Source organism: Ornithorhynchus anatinus, chromosome 9, assembly GCF_004115215.2.
Source record: "Ornithorhynchus anatinus isolate Pmale09 chromosome 9, mOrnAna1.pri.v4, whole genome shotgun sequence".
Taxonomy (NCBI): domain Eukaryota; kingdom Metazoa; phylum Chordata; class Mammalia; order Monotremata; family Ornithorhynchidae; genus Ornithorhynchus; species Ornithorhynchus anatinus.
In genome coordinates, this window is record NC_041736.1 from 14870330 (window position 1) to 14892585 (window position 22256).

The following is a 22256-nucleotide window of genomic DNA, read 5'->3' on the forward strand; positions in this document are numbered from 1 at the left end:
CCCTTCATTCCACTCCAGTAAACCTACTTGCTGTTCCTTGTTTTTATGTCTCCCACCACGACCCTATGGAAATACCATCTCCTCCAGTATTTTCCCAATTAATTATCTCCAGGCTTAAATCCTTCCAACTGCCTTTTCAACACTTTTACACCACCTAATCCCTTTCTCATCTAATCTCTTGAACATGGTGGTGGCATCTCTTGAAATCCCATGAAATGGTTTCAGTGTTCCACCTGAGAAATAGCCAATGCAGTTATCTAAGTATTAAGTCCCCTCCTTGCTTGTAAACTTCTGCAGGAAGGTCAGAAAATAAGGAAAAAATTTATATACTGCCTTTCCTTGAAAATATTCAAAACGCTTTTACTAGGTAGTGTTAAAGCCAAATTGAAAGCCACTCATGGAAATAGCCAGCCCAAGGTAAAACATTATTTTCATAGAGCAACCAAATAAAAGAGTGGCAGTTGGCCTCATCCAAACTGGGTATTGTGGGCAGTGCTCACGGATTTGCCCTTCACAGGTAGCACTCTATGGATTTGCCTTTACATTTGCTACCTGCAAAATAATTTCCATGCTCTTGAATCTCAAGTGAATAATGGAATTCCTTAATAATGATATTCCAGTAAGCTGAATACTGGAATTTAGAGGGGCAGTTCTGTAAGTCAGGACAGAAAAATCAAACTTTGGAATTCCAAGCCATACTTTGAGGCTCATTCTGAATCTGATACTGAGGATGGCAGTCCTTGATATGAAATTTGGTCTGAAATAATCTTGCAACTTCTGTAATAAATTGCCTATGAAATATCTCCACAGGGTATATAGATTGTGGGTATTAAACTCCTTTCTACATAATAAAAATATTCCATTAATATCCAGCTTTCAAAAGAGAATGAATCAAATGAAACCACTGTTTCTAACTCATAGCTCATCATTTTAAAATTTTCCAACCTGCTGTTTTTATTAGTGGGAAGAATTTACTTTCATCCTCCTCCACATTTCTAATAAAAATACCTGCATTTCCTTTCCTGGCAGAGAAACCCCAATCAGAAGCTGATCATGTGTTGCTGGACTTCTGAGCCTTTATGATTACGTGAATGATTTCTCTGGCCATCTTTAAAGATGTATCTCCTATGAGACAGTTGAAAAAAATATCCATTACCACAAAAGAAGCCAAGTATGTATTTCATATAATGGAACTCTCATTTTCATTTCTCTAAGAGAAGACTGTAGAGATTATTATGCTTACATATACTTAACATATTCACACACACATTCATAAATGTTTGTATGTGTGTGCTCTTTAAATTCTTTACCTAGGGCAGTGATTAACTGAAGGAAATTGTAATCCACTCCTATAATTTGAAGTTCACTGTTACTCTTAGTGATAGTATTAAACTCCCAAGCTGTCTAGATTTTTTTTTTGGTACGTCTCTAGCAACTTTACCCTAAATACAACTTGGAGGTGTAGATGATTGGTAAGGAGAAGGGAGTTAATGCATTTTATAAGTTCCAGGCCCAAAATAAGTGAAGAAGAGTAAAAGTCTAACCATCCGGATCTGTGGAAAATGATTCCCATTCCCAAGTCTCAGGTAATGCTATCTTCCTCATTTCCTGACCACCCCTTTCCCATAAGTGACTATAAGCTGGGAAAACTAAATCAAGGGTCATTTTGAATGATTTTGTAATTAATGATTAAATTAATGAAGAACTTGGGATCTATGACCTTCCTAGGGTGAATGAGGTGAACATTTCTCCCTACAAATTAGTGGGTTTAGACTTCGTATAAGACAGTCACCAAACCTGCACCATAAGAAAAGACTGAATCAAGTAAACCTTTCAGAAACCAGTCATTTAACGTTTGGAGAGATAAGTTCCAAACTGCACAGCATAATGGCTTATGAAATTCTTTTTACAAGGGCCATTATCCAGTGTTAATAGTGCTTTATTTCTTCCTCTCTGCTTATTTGGAACATAATTATAATGGTGGGAAAATGCACGAGAACCTGCAGCCATATAACAGCACTCCAAATTTACACAGCTTTGTGGAATTCCTGGCCTTTGGTGCTCTGAATCCTTGTGTGTTTTTTCCTGGAAAGAAGATCTTTTGATTTCACTCGGTTAAAAGGTCAGGCAAGAGCCAGAAAATGGAGCATTCTCCCCAAGTGTTCTGTTCTGCTGATGCCATTTCAAACAGCTGACTGTCCTCTCAAAATTTGGGGGATAACTATCTAAGCTAGCTCATTGTTTCATTTGCATCATCACCATTTTTTTCACCTTAAAGTTACTGTTAATTGATGTGGAGAAACTATATGATAACTCTGGAGATCCTGACCTCCTTTTTTATTTCTAAACATTCGGACAGGAATTGCCAATGCACTGCTCTTGAGCATCTGTGCATATTACGGGAGTTTGAGTAGCTGTCAGACCAGCTGCTCTCTTGCTCTTAATCTATTAGTCAGTCAAAGGTATTGAGTGCTGTATGCAGAGCACTGCTAAGCGCTTGGAAGAGTGCAATTGAACAAGCAGATACAATTGAGCAAGTAGATACAATCCCTGCCTTCAAGGAATTTACAGTCTAGCAGCATAGTTAGGTAATAGCTAATAATAGCAGTAGTTGGTGGCTCTTTCTTTGAACTCTTTTTTCATGTAATCCTTTGAGGGGCTGGACCCACATCTCCTTTATTTGACCCTGTTGTGCTCTTTTTCTGGATGTGTATTAAAAGCTACCGAATAATAATAATAATTATAGTGTATGTTAAGCACTTACTATGTGCCACTCACTGTTCTAAGTGCTGGGATATATACAAAGTAATCACATGAGATAGAGTCCCTGTCCCACTTGGGACTCACAGTTTTATCCCCATGTTACAGATGAGGCAACTGAGGCACAGAGAAGTTAAGTGACTTGCCCAAGGTCACATGGCAGATATGTGGCAGAGCCGGAATTAGATCCCAAGTGCTTGCCTGCCTAAAATGCCCTGATCGAAAGCAAAGAACCTGGGTAACTGGCAGGTGAGCAAGGGCTGAAGTTCTGTTGTGGATGCAGCAAAAGTCATCAAGTTTATGTGTTGCTATGTCAAAGAAATATGAGAAAAGCAAGATGGAGGAACTATCTCTGCCTGACTTTTTGTGAGAAAGGCTAACGTTGTATTTATCAATTGATCAATGGTATTTGAGTGTTTACTATGTATACAGCACAATAAAATAGATTTAGCTCTATTCAACAGTTCCTGTACAGGATGAAATGATTAAAAACAGGGAATATGGCATATGTATTCTCAGAGATTATTATTTTAAAGTAGCAGTGAGTCCACTGGTAATTTCAAGTTGAAATAAATGCTTTTTAGATGGAAAAACCTAGCCCATCAACTCTGTGAGAGGTGAAGAGGGAGAGTAAGTGAAGAAGTCAGAGGAGGAGAAAATCAGTTCTGAAGCAAAGCCCCCAGGAACACAATCTTTTAAGTGTTCTTGTCGAATGTTTCTATTTGAAGGGATTTGTGTTTAAGGGATGACAAGTTAATGTGTCATCAATGTCTGCCGTTGTGTAGAGCTGTTAAAGGGAATGACACATTTTTAAATGTGCAACTTTCTATTATACTAATACATGAGCATGTCCATTAAACCGAAAATGAAATCAGCCTGAAAGGCTGGAAGAAGCCCCAGGAGAGTTTGAGTTGATGGCACATTCTGCCCCCTCTCCAGAGGTCTCCAGCTGGCTCGCTCCCTTCACCTTTCCAACACGTTTATGATTTGAATGAAAACAGAATTCTGCTACAGCAGGAAAGTCTCCATCTCTCACACTCTAGTCCTAGGTAGCAAACAAGGAAAAATGAACAGTAATTCTCTCTAACAAGAGGAATGTGTCTTTGTTTTTTTCCACACCGAAACAGCAGGCTGGTTCGACCCCCCAGAAAATGTCTGAACAGCTCAAAGTGAATACCGATGGATTCCCATAAGGTACGGATACTTATTATTACTCTCACTTTACTGATTGGGAAACTGAGATGCAGTTCGCGTCTCTGGAATTTATATTCATGTCTCTCAATCCCTTAAGACTGTAAGTTCCTAATGGCAGGAAACATGAGCATCAATTGTTATATTATACTCTCCCAAAGACTTAGTACAGTGCTCTGCACACAGTAATCACTCAATAAATATGATTGACTGAATGTAAGTCAGTGCTTGAATGACAGTGAATTCTCAGTATTGCCTACTTGCAGCTACTATTCTCTGCGGGACAAATTATTACCCTTCAGAGTTCAGATTTCCCACAAGGGTGGTGCTGGGTACCCTTCTAATCCTGGGTTCTAATCCTGGCTCCATCACTTGTCTGTTGTGTGGCCTTGGGCAAATCACTTCACTTCTCTATGCCTCAGTTGCCTCGCCTATAAAATAGGGATTACGACTAATAGGCTGATGTGGGACAGGGTATATATGGAACCCTGTTATTTTGTATCTACTCCAGCACTTAGTACAGTGCCTGGCATGGCATTAGAACCCAGGTCCTCTTACTCCTAGGCCTGGGCTCTTTCCACTAGGTCACATGACTTCTTCCTTGGGCAGGCCTTGTGTGGGAATTTTCCCCAGGTGGGCAAAGCCTTACCTATCTCTCTCCCGCAGAAGCAGCTCTGGTTGTCAAACCCCTTTACTTCTGGACTTCCCTTCATTTTCCTTTCCTAAATAAGAGAGAAAGCTGGCGGAACCCCTCCTAATTAGGAATCTTCTGCTTGGGGATTGGAGCCCTGTTGCACAGACCCTACTTCATTCATTTACCCTACCCCACTCATAAGACTAGTGGAAAGAACACTTTGGGAATTAGTAATAATAATAATGATGATGTTGGTATTTGTTAAGCGCTTACTATGTGCAGAGCACTGTTCTAAGCGCTGCGGTAGATACAGGATAGTCAGGTTGTCCCATGTGAGGCTCACAGTCTTAATCCCCATTTTACAGATGAGGTAACTGAGGCACAGAGAAGTTAAATGACTTGCCCACACTCACACAGCTGACAAGTGGCAGAGCTGGGATTCGAACCCATGACCTCTGACTCCCAAACCCGGACTCTTTCCACTGAGCCATGCTGCTTCTCTAATCAATCAATAGTATTGACTGAGTGCTTACTGTGTGTGCAGAGCACTGTACTAAGTGCTTGGGTGATTACAGTACAATAGAGTTGGTATATACAATCCCTGCTTTCAAGGAGCTCACAGGCTAGAGCCGGTTCTTCCTGTAGCTGGCTAATGAGTTCAGAGACCATACCTGCATTTCACCCTCCCTGCCTGCTCACTCAGTGAACTCTTTGGCAGGGATGAGACAGTGGCAGTGGCACTGTGCAAGCCCCTAGCACTATATATATTTCCCTAATAATAATGATTATGGTATTTGGTAAGCACTTACTATGTGCCAAGCACTGTACTATACAGGGGATAGATACGAGATAATCAGATTGAACCCAAGCCCTGTCCCACGTAGAGCTCACCGTCTAAATATGGGGAAGTAAGATTTAATCCCCATTTTACAGATGAGAAAACCGAGGCACAAAGAAGTTAAGTGATTTGCCCAAGATCACACAGCCTGCAAGTGGCAGAGCCAGAAACAGAAATTGTCCTCTGACTCCCAGGCCCGTGCTCCTTCTATTAACCACACTGCTCTCCACTGGTTCTCATTCCTGGGGTCTCAGGCCCATGGTTCGCTGATTAATCAATCGAGTTTGTTTAGTGTACACCTGTTGTAAAATTTAGCATGTACTTCTCTCTTGGGAGACTTCAGAAGAATTCTTATATTGATTCTTCCTTGCCCTCAAGAAACTTATGCTCTAGCAGACATGACAAACACTGAAATAAGTTGCAGATGGGAGGAAATAGAATAAATAAGTTAGTGCTCTGGTAAAGAATTTGTAAGATATGTTTATAACTGTTATGGGAAGTAGTGAAGGCACATGTGTCCCAGTGGCATGGAAGTAATAAGGGGCAGATAGGCAGAAAACCCCATGTAGATTACTTACTTGAGGGCAGGGATCATATCTACCAACTCTATTGTATGTAGTCTCCCAAAAGCTTAGTCCAGTGCTCATCACACAGTAAGTGCTCAGTAAATACCACTGGTTGATTAGTCGGAAAAATCATTTTGGTGGAGATGATTTCTGGGGGCCTAGGTTCTGTTGGATTAGGAGAGGGAGAAAGAGCTCCAGCCGGGGAGGGACCCGGGCCAGGGGAGTGTGGTGAAAGAGCCGAGGACAAGACATAGTAAAGTAGTTGAGCTTCGGAGGATTGAAGAGTGTGAGCTGGGGTTTATCAGGAGAAGGGAGTGGGTAAATAGGAAGGGTAGAGTTGAGTGAGTTCCTGCAAAACCAATGTCTTGAGTTCCTCCATCACTTCTGACAGGAGATGCCTGCCTTCCCCTGTCCTTAGGCAGTATTATATGTTGCCAAGTTAGGTCTGGAGTCACTTTTGGGGCCCTCCAGTATTTGTTTAGTGAGAATTCTAAGCATACTGTGTTAACTGCTGTTTCATATGAATCACAGATTTGCTTTTCAACTCCTGGCTTGCTAGCTGATATTTTCTGACCCTGCTTCTATATATCTGGTATTTTCATTTTACTGTAATTATTGTATTTGAAAGAATGCTCCTCAATCTTGAATCCTTGTATAATCTTTCCACATAGTGCCTCATATTTTAAGTGCAGAGCTTATAGCGAAACGGGTTTTGTTGAAATCCACATCCATTACATGCTATCTCTGCCTTCCAGAATGTCTGTTCTGTGCTCTTACAAGGAAGTAGAGGACAATTTTTTATATGAGTGAAATTTTTAACCTAACACACCTTTTAAAATGTTACGATAGAAGTTGAAAGTTACAGAGAAGAATTGGAGTTTCTAAAGACAATTTTCTTTTTTAATTTGGATGGTAATTGAAGTGCTCTGTCACCTCTTGGGTGAATTTTTGGCCCCAGAATCTGACTGTTTCATTTGTTTTGACTCTGCTCTTCATATAGGCAGTGAAACCCATGCCTCTTTAGCCCAGTGGGAAGAGCGCAGGACTGGGAGTCCTAGAGACCTGGGTTCCAATCACAGCTCCACCACTTGCCTGTTGTGTAAATTTGGGCAAGTCACTGGGATTATATACTTAATGTGTAAGGTCTCTGCCCGACATGGGCTATGCAATATAAGCAGGAGGAAGAAGAGGAATTTAAGCCCCATTTTCAGGTGAGGAAATTGAGGCATAAAGAAGTTATGTGAAGTTCATGAGAAGCAGCGTGGTGTAGGGAATAGAGCACAGGCCTGGGAGTCAGAAGGTCATGTCATAGGTTCTAATCCCAGCCCTGCCAGTTGTCTGCTGTGTGACCTTGGACAAGTCACTTCATTTCTCCCTGCCTCAGTTACCTCATCTGTAAAATGGGGATTGAGACTATGAGCACAACGTGGGACAGGGACTGTGTCCAATCCGATTTGCTTGTATCTACCCCGGTGCTTAGAACAGTTCCTGGCACATAGTAAGTGCTTAACAAATCCCATAATTATTTTTTATTATTACTTATTTACCCAAAGTTACACACGAGCAAGTGGCAGAGCCGAGATTAAAACCCAAGTCCCCTGACTGCTAGGCCTGGGGTCTTTCAACTAGACCCTGCTGCTTCTCTCACACAGTCTTAGACTGTAAGCCTCAGTTAGGACACGGACTATCCAATCTGAGTATGTTGTATTACCCCAGCACATGGCAAGTGCTTAAATACCACAATTATTATCAGTATTGTGACTGAGAGGATTACCTATCTTGTACCTACTCCAGAACTTAGCAAAGTGCTTGTCACATAATACAGAGTCACTGAATGAATATCACCATTATAACTATTATTTCTGGAGGTTTGGGTGCTGACTTCCAGATGAGGGAAGAGGGAAGGTCCATTTTTCTTTCCTGCCTGTAAATGATGTTACCAGGAAAAGGCTTTAATTTTCCTAAAGAGCTGGTGATCTCCCAAGACCGGAAAGAGGAAAGAAAAGTTGAAAGAAAGGTTACCTCTGAGTCCACGGAGTAGGAGGTGTACATCAGACATGCCGTGGACATGGTCGGAGGCATATGTGCACCACAAGAATCTAAGAGACAGAATGTTGCTGGTCAGAAAAACAATGTCCAGTGACCTGAAGGTGGCAGAGAGAAATTATGAAGGGGGTAGTCAGAAAACACTGCCCTAGATAATAATTTCTTTTCTAAAGCACTTATACAGTAGTCATTTCATTTTTTCTAGCAGCATCTCTGATGGAGGGGGAAGAAAGTTGTTTCCATTTTTCAGGTGGGGGAAACTGAGGCCCAAAGAGGACAACTAGGACAAACAGTCTTTTCTATGTTACAGGAGATCTTGACCGTATTGTCTTGTACTGTCAAGTCAACTCCGACCCATAGCGACTCCATGGGCATATCTCGCCCAGAACACCCCACCTCCATCTGCAGTTGTTCTGGTAGTGTATTCATAGAGTTTAGGAGAGGAGAAACAAGGTATGTCTTATGAGCTTATGTTCTAAGGAAAAGTGCTAACACTTCTTCAGCATAAGAAGTATAATGAAAAAACAGAAATCATTTCTAATAATAATAATGTTGGTATTTGTTAAGCGCCTACTATGTGCCGAGCACTGTTCTAAGCGCTGGGGTAGACACAAGGGAATCAGGTTGTCCCACGTGGGGCTCACAGTCTTAATCCCCATTTTACAGATGAGGGAACTGAGGCACCGAGAAGTTAAGTGACTTGCCCAAAGTCACACAGCTGACAAATGGCCGAGCCGGGATTTGAACCCATGACCTCTGACTCCAAAGCCCGTGCTCTTTCCACTGAGCCACGCTGCATTTCTGGAGAGTAATCTGACCACCTCTGTAGAATTGAGGAACAACAGAAGCAAAGACACTTTTTTCCCCCTCAGAAACAGCCCAAGCCCGTGGATCTCGATAGGAACAAACCTAGTTGTACCTAACATGGGCTAATAATCTTTCATGTTTGAATTGAGGACCGGGATTATGTCTGCCAACTCTACTTACTCTCCGTTACAGTTAGTACAGTGCTGTGCAAGAGGAGAGTGCTTAATTAATACTCTTGATTGATTGAATTGTCTCCCCTTAAGAATGTGAGCTCCTGGAGGGCTGGAACCATGGCTTTGTACCTTCTTGTAGCAGCCCACTTTGGAATTCAGGACTGTGCGCATTGTGAATGCCGAGGACTTGCTCCTCTGGTTTCCTGTATCAGCACGGATCTGGGAGTCAGAGGGCCTGGAATCTAGTCCTGGCTCCATCACTTGCCTCCCGTGTGACTTCTGGTAATTTGCTTAATTCTCCAGAACCTGTTTCTTCAAATGGAAAATGGGTTTAAAATACCAGTTCCTCCCGCTCGCATGGGGATAGGGATGCTATCAGATTTCTACCCACCCCAGCACTTAGGGCAGAGCAAGAGCTTAATATGTCCCATCGTCATTATAATAATCATTACTGCTATTGATAATCTGTATTCATATGAAAAGTCGTGCTCTCTTGTACTTTGCAGGATTAGCAGGAAAGACTGAAGAACATGAAAGCCATCTCTCTGAGGAAGAAAAATATATGGATCACAGTGGGAGAAAAGCCTCTCCCTGAGACCCATGACCGTGAGGCCCACAGCCATTTTGCAGGGTCGAACTTTAAGGTTTGTTAGTATTATGCTGCCTCTCTGGGGCAAAGACATGCGCACGCTCAGAAGACTTCTTGCTCACGATACCGTCTAGACGTGCCGCAGAGACAATGGCGTCAAAGGTCTCGTGTCTGTATGTGTTGACGGTGGTGTGCTGGGCGAGTGCCCTCTGGTATCTAAGTATAACTCGTCCCACTTCTTCCTACTCTGGCTCCCGGCCTTTCAGTAGCATTTCCATTGCCCGGAAGAACGTTTCCTTCGGGAACATTAGGACTCGACCCATAAATCCCCATTCATTTGAGTTTCTCATCAACGAACCTAACAAGTGTGAGAAGAGCGTCCCCTTCCTTGTCATCCTCATCAGCACAACGCACAAGGAGTTCGATGCCCGGCAAGCCATCCGAGAGACCTGGGGAGACGAAAACAACTTTAAAGGTATTCAGATCGCCACCCTCTTCCTCCTGGGCAAGAATGCCGACCCCGTCTTGAATCAGATGGTAGAGCAGGAGAGTCAGATCTTCCACGACATCATTGTCGAGGACTTCATCGACTCGTACCATAACCTCACCCTCAAAACACTGATGGGCATGAGGTGGGTGGCCACGTTCTGCGCCAAAGCCAAGTATGTCATGAAGACAGACAGTGACATTTTCGTCAACATGGACAACCTGATTTATAAACTCCTAAAGCCCGCCACCAAGCCGCGGAGAAGGTACTTCACCGGCTATGTCATCAATGGGGGCCCCATCCGCGACGTGCGCAGCAAATGGTACATGCCGAGGGATCTGTACCCAGACAGCAACTACCCTCCCTTCTGTTCGGGCACGGGCTACATCTTCTCAGCCGATGTAGCTGAGCTCATCTACAAGACCTCCCTCCACACGAGGCTCCTTCACCTCGAAGATGTCTACGTAGGACTGTGTCTGAGAAAGCTGGGCATCCACCCTTTCCAAAACAGTGGCTTCAATCACTGGAAAATGGCCTACAGCTTGTGTAGGTATCGGCGAGTCATAACCGTGCATCAGATCACTCCAGAAGAAATGCACAGAATCTGGAATGACATGTCAAGCAAGAAACATCTCAGATGTTAAGATTTTTACAGCTGTAAATACCTTTTTTTTAAGATAAAAAAAAGCAAAAACATAAAAAACAGGCCTATGGTGTTGATGGTCTCCTGGGGTAACTATGGGAAATGAACTGTGGTAAGGGATGAGTTGTTTTCCAGAAACAATGGATTTCTTTTTGTTCCTTTCCTTGTCTCTGGTTGCTGGTTTACAAACATTAGGCTCTAGCCCTTCAGATTTTTACCCAAGTTAACAGTGCCAGATTTCAATCTCAGGGCATGAGGAATGCTTATCTCAAAGAAGCAGCCCCTGAACCTGTACGCCCGAGAGGAGCCAATATTTTTCTGCTCCCTGGTTTTGTACCGAACATCTGAGAGGGCAATCTGGCTCTGAGAAACTGAGCATCCCAGAAACGTCTTTATCTTGTCCCTGCAAAAAGAAAGTGGCCTCTGGGCTATTAGTCTATAAATGTGCCCCTGCAGCGGCATCTAGGTATCAGTGTGCATGCCCTGTGTTCCAGCAGTCTTGAATTTTTACCTACCCTCACCTGTAAAGGGGGCCATTTGTGCAGTTCCACCAATGACGAACTTGGACTTGGCAGTAAGACAGACATTAGATGGGTGAGACAGTAACTGGGGAATCAAGCGTTCCGTAGGTTTTGGAAACAACTTTGCTTATTCAGCCAAGGCTTGAACACATGATCAGCAGGTGGAATTTATTTAGGATGCTATTTAACAAAATAAATAGTAGCTCTCTTCTGTGCTCTTTCAGAGCAAACAGAAAACGGTGCCTCCAAGGATACTTGCCAAATGTAATCTTCCTTTCTCTCTCTCTCTCTGTCTCCACCGTATACAAAATCTCTAAGTGTATTTAGGTTGCCTGGAGAAAGCGGGCACATACTTCTGAGTTTGCAAAGTAAGCATGGGTGGTTTGTGGCCAGAGAGAAATTGAGACCTTGAGACAAAAAAAAATTTATGAAAGGATTACAGAAAAAATGATAGCTCTAGAGTATAGTACAAGAGGTACCATCTGTACACATGGAAAAAGCAGTTAATTGGCAGAAATATCTGTGGACCTGCTGAGCTCTGCAATGACTGCTTTAATGGTATTTATGACAGGGCAAACTGTCGAGGTTAGGACTGAGGTATTATATTGCAGGCACAGGAATCCAGGGAATACCACAAGGCTGACTGCACTGTGTCTCCCCCATGCCTCTGTTTCCTCCACAGTACAATGGCAATAAGAATACCTACCTCACAGACACTGTGAGATGCCACTGGTAGTTAAGTCCTTTGAGATCCGAGGCCAAAAGTGCTATGCGACAAAGGTAAAATACCGTTAGTACTGTTGTTAGTGTTCTGGCTAAGACGGTGACATAGCAGTACCAATTGTAGGCAGGTGATGAATTCTGCAATTCCCCCCAGAATGTATCATTTCCCCGGATGATACAGTATCGGTCACAGACCGTCACTGTGTGACATACTCCCAGGACCCGGATACACTTGGCCCTATCAAGTACTCCTGAATAGGCTCAAGGCCCTGGGAAAGCTTTAATTTGATTTAATTTGGTGATGTACTTGGGACTAAAAATGAATAATGAAACATACCTATCTTCCCAAAGGGCCATGTTACATCATCAAGGAGTCTGTGCTCAGAGCTGGGAGATCTGGCTTCTTACGTACGGGAGTACCCGAAGACAAGTTGCTTTATGTGCAATTTCTTGAAAAGTTTCACTTATATGGAAGCACCTGTGGTGAGCGGAGCACTGTACTAAGCACTTGGGAGAGTCCAATCGAGTTAGTAAACAAAATCCCCAATCTTGAGGAGCTTACAGTCTAATACTTGTTAACTGCTCTTAGTCAGCTCTATCCAGGTGAGAATAGGCCTTTTACAGCAAATTTACCAGTAAATCAACGTTCAATATAACTCGATGTCACATCGGAAATCTCCACTCCCCTCTGGAGACCCCGGTTTGGTTTCCACTGATTCTATGATTCTGAGACCTGCCCTCCAAAAGCCCACTGGGAAGATACAGTTTGAAGTACTGCCGCACCCATCCACTGCACTTCCACTACCACCTGAGGAAGTACAGGAAAGATGAGATTGAACTCATTATCTCATTAACTCATTATTAATCAGATATTAATTTTCTGCCCCTCCCTCCCACACTCCAGACTTCTCATCTGCCAGAGAACTGGTCCCAGTACAATGATGCAAGGATCAAACAACACCAAGGTGTGGGGGAAAGGAGGAAGACAGAGAGGGAGGAATCACCATATAGTCATGCAGAGGCACAGATGATTTTAGGCTGGTCTTCGATTGCTGGGAATTTGAGTCAGTCATTGGACAAATCTGGATTTCACTTACCCAACCAATGGTTAGGAGAGGATCTTGAAGGATTTCCTCAGTACATCGGGATTGCTCTCTTCCACAGTCAGCTTTAACTTGCCCTCAGTTTTTCAAGGAATTGCACATATTCTGAACAAAATATATATAACACTCATATGTATATATATATATATAGATATGTATATTATAAATAGTCACCTCATGAATAATTCACTGTCCTAAGATGGTGCAAAGAACAGTGAGCTTTTCATTTTGGAAACTGCTATTTCTGGGTTGTTGGGTTTTTTTTTTTTTACTAAAAGTAAACATCTCACATATCCCCTGTAAATATTCACCCAAGATCACTTGTAGATATTTTAAAGGCATTATTTCCCTCTATTCAGCTGTATATATGGGTAGTGTCTGCTTACTCTGTAACATTTGGTCCTGCATGGAGCTTGTTCAGGCAATGATATCTGTCCAGTGGTTCACTAGCCTTAAGCATGTTTGCCCTCAGTTTTTTGAATGTACGACACTTTTTTTATGTCAGTGATAACAAATAATCTCTAATTTTCTACTTTTATTGGTTTTCTGATACTGACTTCACTTGCTTGTTCAGCCATTTTATGAATTTGTTGTTTCTCTTTGATCCGATACAGTCTTGCAGACTGCAGTCTCCAACTGGACCTACAATCAGTTTTGTACTAAAATTTACCTATTGATCCTTCCCCTCCCAAACACTAATTTTGCACGGGAAGATATTAATTATCTATCAACAGTCAGTGTTTTTGTTCTGAATGTTCCCTCTACTACAACAAATGTCTGTGTTATCTTTGTTGTGTATTGGAGGGGTTTGTTTTAATCCTATACTGGGGCAAATGCCAGTTTCAAAATAACACTGGACACTCAAGTGTCTATAATCAAAGTATGAGGAAAATCACATTTGATTTTGATTGAAATGTAGATGTACAAAGCACATGTGATTGATTTCGTTAAGGAAAGTTCCTCTTTTCTGAGGGAGCGAGGAAGGAAAAGAGATTCCCACTCTATCCTTTCCTATCAAAAGACATCAGGCAACTGGGATTCATTTTCTATACAGTATTTCCTACTACTTGAGTGCAGGGGAGGAATTAATCCTGTAATTTCTGTTGTTTAAAGAAAGGCTGTTTTTTATAAGCTAAGAGTAATTTATGAATGAAGGAAGTAATTTACTAGAGAAGACTATGGATAGTAATTGAAATTTAGGTGTATCATTATATATGAATGGCTGTATTTATGTATTTATTTGTCAAAATTGTATATACTGTTTCAATAGTAAATGTCTGTAAAAGTGCACTCTTTGGGTTTCTGTGGGGTTGCCAGTCAAGCTGCTAATCAGAATACTATATTTTGTATAACTGTCATAAAACGGAAAGAAAAAAAAAAGAGCTGAAACTGAAGGCGTCTTGTACAGTCTGTGTTTTCATTTTGAAATGTAAACTCAGTGGGGAATTTTGGTGCTCCCGGGCAGACCCAGCTAATGGGAAGAAAATGACTGTTCTATAAAGGCTGGGGTTTAACCTCCAAGAAAACAAAATAAACAGAAGGAGCAACTATCTTTTGCTTTTCCTATTTCATTTGTGAAAGGACGTGAGTGCTTTTCAGCATGTGAGTTGATGGCCGAAGGTTCTGCTGGGGGCCTTGGGAAATCCCTTTGCCTTCACATGGCCCTGGCAGGGAGATAGAGAGTGTCACTCTCCTGGGTCGGAGGACAGGGGGTCTTGTCTGAACAGGAATGTGAGTTCCTGGGGTCTCCAGATAGGGTTGCAATACTCTGTTTTAGTGGGGCCAGAGAGAAAACTATCTTTCTCCATTTTCCTAACGGCTGAATTTCTGGTCTGGTCCAAAGTGCCATCTATCTCTCTGGGACCACAAAGGGGACAGGAGTTGGCTTCCGACAAAGAGAGGGAAAGAGAGATGGATAACTCACCCCAGCTTCTGGAGTGTGGAGCAACGAAGCACAGCAGCATCGGGTAAGTGTAGAGAAAACAAATGCAGCTGAGGCTGCCTCTTCTCCACCTCCCCACCATTTCCGCCCCCCACCCATGGTCATTCTGCTTTTTCCACCAATGAGCCACTTTCTCAGTCCCCAGCATGGCCAGAAGCGCTGGGACAAAGCATCTGCCGCTTTGCTATCTGCCTCACTTACCTGCTGCTGCTGCCAATGCCACAGCTAGACTGACCACCATTTTTCAAGAGGCCGGGCAGAAGGCCAGCATCTGGAACTTCGGTCACCTTCCTTGGTCCATTACAGCCACTCAAGAGCTGGGGAGGGCTCGCTCCCCATCTGCTGCCAGAAACCCATGGAGGATTCGAATAAGCACTGCTGCTCTGGGTGGCTCACTTCTGAATCAGAAAAATGAAAACAAGAATATTGACCACCCGCACACCTCAAACATGGCTTCTAAGAATGGAAACCTTTGTTCGGTGTGTCAGGACACCGGGATGATGAGGACTTTTTAGAAATACAAATCCTTCTCTCTTTCTAATTCCGTTTGACTACTCGCTCCTTCCTGGCTGAAGCAGTGAGCCACTCGTGCCGGTGGTTGGGAGATGGGTGCTGTTTCAAAGCCTCACCCTGGTTCTCTCATTAAAATACCAGGGTCAAACCTTAAAAAATGGACATTAAAAGCCTGACAACTGCATATATTTTAGAAATACTTTTTTTTCCTTTCCTGAGCACTCTTTTTTACTCTAAAAGCATGATTCTAATTGTAACAATTACCCAGAGTTTAATATATAGCTTAAAGATGTGTGGACAGTAGAACGAGGAGGGTGGTTTCACATAGCTTGATTACATTAATTACAAGCAGTCTATTTTCTTGTCAAAGATTTCCAGATGAATTTAGTCCACTGGAGAATTGAATATTTTTTTTAAAAAAAAGAAAACTGGGCTCTGCCTAAGAGCGACGTGGGCCAGGATGAAATCTGAGAGAGCATGAAAAATTGCCCTGGATAATATCTCCTTACCTCATCCCAGTGAAAATGGGTATTTTTGTGAAATGGAAAAGGGTCTGAAAAAGAAGTAAATGAAAAAAGTGTTATTGATTCAACTACATCTATAATCACACCAGCCTTACTGTCCCTTCTGCTAGAGGTACCTGGTACACAAGAAAAATTTTCCATTTAGTTTTCCTTATAAAATCTATTAGTTTGGTACATTACGTTAGCTATTTGTTATGCCTCTTGCTATGACCTCAGCCCTCACCTAGAGGAATCGTGGCTTGAGAGGTGATTTATTCTCTTTCAGGTTTATTCCAGAGCGTTTACTCAGCAGACACTGCCTGATATGTCAAGTTGGGCAGAGTTACGTGGGGTGGTTATGAGATGAAGAGTGTTTTTCAGAAAGAAGGATGACATCACCAAATGGGGAGTGGTGCACTGAGCAAAAAAAAACTCCTGGAGAATTGTTTCCACCTCATCTTGGGCTGCCACTTTGGAACCTGTTTATTAAGCTGAGTTTGCAACATAGTCTGTTCCAGCATATCCTGTTCTTTATTGAATAATCATGTCACAGTCATCATATGCTGATATAAAATCAAGAAAAACTCTTTTTTATGGTATTTATGCACTTTCTGTGTTCCAAGCACTGTTCTAAGCTCTGGGGTAGATACAAGTTAATCAGGTGAGATCATGTCCCACATGAAGCTCTTATTCTAAGAGGGAAGGAGAACAGGGATGAAATGTTGAGAAAGATGAGGACTGAGGCATAGAGAAGTTATGTGACTTGCAAAGGTCACACAGCAAGGAAGGAGCAAAGCAAAACTGGGATCAGAACTCAAGATCACAAAGCAGACAGCTCCAATAGATGTAATAACCTAAATGCCCCATAAAAAATAAAAGAGAAAATAAAGTCTGAGAAAAATCAGATATGGCAAGTATCCCGGGAAGATACCTGAACAACTAATTTGGAAATAGCTAACCCTTCTAAAGATGAAAAAACATTCAGGGTGTCATGGCTACACTGAACCAGAATCTAGGCCCATGTTCTCTTGGGTTTCTGATGAAGTTCAGCACTCACAGAATTCCATGGAACATGCAGCATTATCTACAACTTCCAAAAGTTTTTTTTATCTTAGAAAAGAAGGATTCTCTGGGGCAGCATCCAACACTGACTAGCTCCTTAAGAATCAAGACCCTCTCATCATTCGGTGATTTCCAGCCACGGCTGACAGAAAGCATGAACACTGTCAAACAAAGCCACTCTACTTTGCTCCCGCACTGAGCTTTCCTCCATACTCACTACTTTAGACTGCATTTACATTTACTGAACAACTTCAGAACCACAAAACTCTGAGTCTTGAAAAAAGAAGAGTTGGTGCTGATGGCATTGCTCTCTAAAGAAAGTCTCTCTTCCTTTTAGGAAAACTCAATTTCTAAGTTTTCATCAAGGAAATCAAATTGATCTGTCAATTCCTTCAGCAGATACATATCTTTTTTTTTTAATCCAGCCTTATCTTTATATAAGGGTTTTTGCTTGGGTAAAGTCTGCTGCTGTTCCTGAGAAAACTTTCTCCTGTTTTTCACTGTTCTCCCCTACTTCATACCAAAAATCTTCTCCAATTTCCCATTTACTCTCATAGCTTTAAGGTGGTCCTCTCTGTATAGATTCAGTGTTCTCTCTCTCTACATTTATATATATATATATGGGTGTGTATATATTTGTGTGTATATACATATATACACACACATATAAGTATATATCACAGTCAGTTATCTAAAGAGGAACACTCTGTAATCCATCCTCAATGAATATTTAAGTCCCCGGGATTGGGGGTTAGAGGAGAGGCAACTGATGCTCAGAGGTTATCTGGTGTGCGACTGGTGGACGAAGTCTGCCCCCTTGTATATGCAGGTGAAAAAGTGGAGGGAGAGGTGAAATGAGGAAGGAGGGCAGCGAGTGACCAGGACTAATGACGGGGGAAATCAAGAACTAGAAGAAGAGTGACAGAAGAACAAATGCACTCACATTCAGCAGCAAACTCGAGCTTATTAGTGACAGGTTTCCAAAAGCTCTATAATTTTGCACTTAGGCTTTTTTTCTCTGCATACAAGTCACCTAAATAGCAGAATCACTCCAAAGTGTGCAGATACTTGGCAACAAGCAGCTGTGGGGAAGGGGCTGCTCTGGCCAGGGTGCAAGATTTGGAGCTGAAAAGTCCGAGTCGAAGGTGCATGCTTCCATCCTCATTCATGCCTTCCCCACAGGCCCCCACCCCAGTTACCGCCATCCCTGACCTGCCTGGTTTGGTGGTCCATTACCCTACTGAGGCCAATCGAAATTGACTTTCACTGTTTAGAAAATGGTGTGGTGGGCAGGGGTAGATGTCTCCCAAGCTCCCAGTGGCCCCATAACAACCAAGGCTCCCAGAAAAGGAAGCTGGAAGCTTCCTTGCTGAGTTATGCCTCTGGTTGGGGAGTAGGGAGGACCCTCAGGTTGAGAGGGATCTCTGGCCCAGAACCAAATCCTAACTCTTGTGGGACAAGGCAGGGCAGGGTTCGCCTCACCCCCCATTCAGTGTTTTCCTTCACCATTCCAAAGCATTCCCCTAGCATCTGGTCCTGCGCAATTGGCCCACGGGAGCAAAGTTATCTGTTTTGGAAGGCATTGGATTTCTAGCAGCACAACTAACATCCATCAACTTTTCACTGAATTCCCTTGGAGCCTGGGAATGAGAATCTGGACCCCGGAGAGGATCCGCCTGCCAATTCAAGTTAACTTGCTGCCATGAAACTGTATTAGCAATTTCCCCAATTCCTGACGGTACTCTTTACCTGCACATCATATACTTTTTTATCATTGCTCACTCTGCACTTCCTCTTCCCCGTCCCACCTCACATTACTCACCCCAGCCAAGTCTCCCTGTGGCGAGATTTGGGGATGGGGCTGGCTTTCATTTCAGTTTAGGATCTGCCATCCTTATTGATCGCAGTTGAGCCGGCAGCTACCCTGGGAGTCCTCCAGCTGGCAATGGTAGTGGCGGGCATTGCAGGGGTCAGGAGCCATGGGGTAGATTCTGTTTCACAGCTCTAATTGCTTTCAATCAATTACCGTTCACTGCCTTCAAGTGTCAACTCACTGGGGTTCAGGATCGATGTTAAATCGCTTTAATGGGTCATTTTATCAGAGCCCCACCACACAGGCATATTATCACATAATCCCTAGAGTCAGCATTTCTGCATTTCATATGACCCTGCCTAAACCATACACACACACATATAAATATAAGTATGCATATGTGTATAGTTCTACGGAGATTTAAATATGACTTACTATTTTGGGGGAGCCTTAATAATAATAATGAATAATTATGCCACTTGTTAAGTGCTTACCATGCATCAAGCACCGATCTAAGCGCTGAAGTAGTACGAGCTAATCAGGTTGGACACAGTCCCTGTTCCACGAATGGCTCACACTCTTAATCCCCATTTTTTACACATGAGGTAACTGAGGCACAGAGAAGTTAAGTGACTTGCCCAAGGTCACACAGCAGACATGTGGTAGAGTCAGGATTAGAATCCATGATCTTCTGACTCCTAGGCCCATGCTGTATTCACTATGTCATGCTGCTTCCCTTCCCTTACTGAACTGGAAACAGGCTACATCATCCTCCATGTCACTCATCATGACAAACCATTCACTATGTATACCACTGAGCACCTTCTGTGTGCTGAGCACTGGGCTAAGCACTTAGCAGTGACATACAGAGTAAACCCGGTCACTGCCTGGAGGAGCCTGCAGTGTAAAAAGAAAGGTAAACCAAGCAATGGATAAAACAAAAGTAAAGAAAGACTATAAATGTTGACATGAATACTACAGTCAAGTAGAAAAAGGAATTAGTAGCAAATAAATACATAATTGCCTCAGAGTGCTGGAGCCCCAGCTTTAAATAGTAAGGTGTAAATGGTCCCCCCAAAAGGGGGCAAAGGAGCTCTGTGCTCTGACACCCGGGAATCATCCAGTGAGGCCTGTGCCACTCCCCACAACTCAGCCGCACTCCAGCCAACAGGAACCGGCACAGTCTGGTCTCATAATGGAGGAGCTTAACTCACCTCGCCCCCAGCCAGCTGGGCAGTGAGGAGGCTGTTTATGGAGCCCAGAGACAGAGAGAGCTACAAATATGCTCGGCCCCGGCACCAACTCAATAACGGCCTGTAACACCTGCAGCTACATCCAACTTCCAAACCTGAGCGACCTGCAGAGCCCAAAAGGTCAAGGGTCACGGCTGCAGGCTGGGGACAGTGTACAGCAAAACCCGATCATCTCAATACTGTGCCTGACAGCACAATGGATTTAGGGCCTGTGGCATTTATCTCTTCAGCAGCCCTTGGAAAGACACCAGATCTCCCTAGCAAGTCAAGTTCCCTAGAGGGAAAAGAGACATAATACCTCCCTCCTACCTAAGCACAAGATACATGAGATTATTTTCCTGGGTCTGCAAAGCATTTGGAAATTCAGAAAATAAGATGCTATAGAAATACAAGATTTGCTTATTTCTCATCCAGTCAGGTAAAAAGATGAGCTGTCACACAATGGGAAGCCGGACTGAATTGTAACAAAGGCTTCGTGGGCGAGAAATGTGCCCGGGTTTTCATCCATATGGACAGCATCCTGCACATTACCTGAGAATGGGGCATTCTTCCCTGCTTTCCTGAGTCACTTGGTGACCACTAGCCCAGGGATAAACAAATCATCTCAGCAGTGGTACCTAAAAGAACATCCTACTTTGAAAACTAGAAGAGGGCTCCTTTCTCTCTCCCCTGACCCCCCAGAGAATTCAACCCTCCCGATCCGGTCAGACCCAAAGGCTCGGAAGGGTTTTTCTGATGAAGTGACATTTACTTAGGCACAAAAACTTTTGTGGGTTTGGCAACTGATCAGCACCGCTACCTGGAAGTTTAGTTCAAAGTATTCCCATGAAAACAAGATGATTATGAGGGGACGGGCGGTGGTTACGAAACGAGCTGTTTGCCATCCAGAGCGCGTCCTCTCTAAATGCAAAGCACCGTCCCATTTACTTAAAAATAGCCCTGTGCTGTGAGTTCTCCTCCTCTCGAGCTCGGGAAAGCAGAGAAAACAGTGGCAGACGCACACTTGCAGTTTCAGAAGTGATATAGTGATCAAAATAAATTACCAGTCACACTTACTAGATAATTAACATCCCTCCCCTCGCAAATATCAGAGAGCAAAAATAGATGAAAATGTCCATTACCCAATTCTCAGATCTCATTATACTCTTTACCCCAGGAAAAGAAAAACAGCTTGCAACTTCTGCTTTGTATTGCACGTGCATGTGAGATCAGAGGTCATTCAGCAGAGCTTTATTCCTATAATATTGTTCTCCCAGGACACTCAGCATGTACCCAGGGTACTTTGGGAGCCCAGGAAAAGGTGAGATAATACAGCTCACCTGGTCTGGTACTGGAGAGAAGTTTCCCTCTGGCATGAGGTACCAATAATGTGACTACACTGGGGTTCAGCCTAGGAGAAGTTGGAAAGATGACTGCTTTTCTCAAGGGAATTTGACATCTGACCAAGGAGGGTGAATCTGAGGGGAGAAAAGATCAGGAGAGTATCTGGAAATCATACTGTTTTCTCTCCTCAGATATAGGGAATTTGAAGATCATCACAGATCAGGGCTTTGGGGCAGGGATAGAGACAGGAAGGTGCAGAGACACATTCAGGGAAGCACAAAGAAGGTGGTTTCTGGAGTCCCCTAGTTTAAAAGGCCTCAAATGCTAGCCTCTCCTCAGCCCAGTCCAAAACAGCTCAGAGCAAGGGCACCAAGGGCACCCAGTGTCTGCTGCCGCTAGGAAGCCTCCCTGGGCAACTCAGCCTTCTGCAGCGCAGGTTGCGGGGAGCTGAAGAGCCAGACCCCCTACCCTCCTACATCAGGCTTGCCCTCAGGCCTGCCCTCTTCGCCTGCTGAGCCCAGGACAGCAAAGGAGTCTGGAATCAGTATCTCTCTGGCTCGGTCCGGGGCAAAATTGCTGCAGGGGTAGAGAACTCAGGCCTCGGCCCCTTCGGACTCCCAACCACAGCTACAAATGCCCTGGACTGTAAGCTCCCTGTGGGCAGGACTGAGTCTATCAAGTCTGTTGTATCGTACTTTCCCAAATGCGTAGTACAGTGCTCCACACACAGTAAGTGATCAATAATAAATGCCAACGATCGACTGGT

The 22256-nt window shown here is 43.3% G+C and overlaps 1 protein-coding gene and 1 long non-coding RNA gene across 16 annotated transcripts in view; one reads left to right on the forward strand and one right to left on the reverse strand.

Annotated features, from left to right (window-relative positions):
* Positions 1-14647, forward strand: part of B3GALT1 (beta-1,3-galactosyltransferase 1) — a 331813-nt gene extending 317166 nt beyond the window's left edge. For 6 of the 15 annotated variants that reach the window (XM_007671187.3, XM_007671188.3, XM_029072035.2 and 3 more), the window contains 2 exons: positions 3888-3954; positions 9522-14647. In XM_007671187.3, the coding sequence (XP_007669377.1) occupies positions 9755-10735 (981 nt within the window). In that variant the 5' untranslated portion in view covers positions 3888-3954; positions 9522-9754 and the 3' untranslated portion in view covers positions 10736-14647. Of the gene's footprint in view, positions 1-1085; positions 1172-1504; positions 1587-3887; positions 3955-6989; positions 7216-8345; positions 8489-9521 lie in introns of those variants that run through there. The other 9 variants (XM_039913096.1, XM_039913093.1, XM_039913094.1 and 6 more) reach the window with 9 other exon arrangements.
* LOC103171019 overlaps positions 1042-22256 on the reverse strand; it is a 32943-nt gene continuing 11728 nt past the window's right edge. Inside the window, exons 3-10 of the long non-coding RNA XR_486544.3 lie at positions 16046-16089; positions 15225-15421; positions 13076-13186; positions 11962-12022; positions 10541-10695; positions 9963-10053; positions 8012-8088; positions 1042-1125 (exon numbers count right to left, since the gene is read on the reverse strand). This is a non-coding gene — a long non-coding RNA (uncharacterized LOC103171019). The remainder of the gene's footprint in view (positions 1126-8011; positions 8089-9962; positions 10054-10540; positions 10696-11961; positions 12023-13075; positions 13187-15224; positions 15422-16045; positions 16090-22256) is intronic.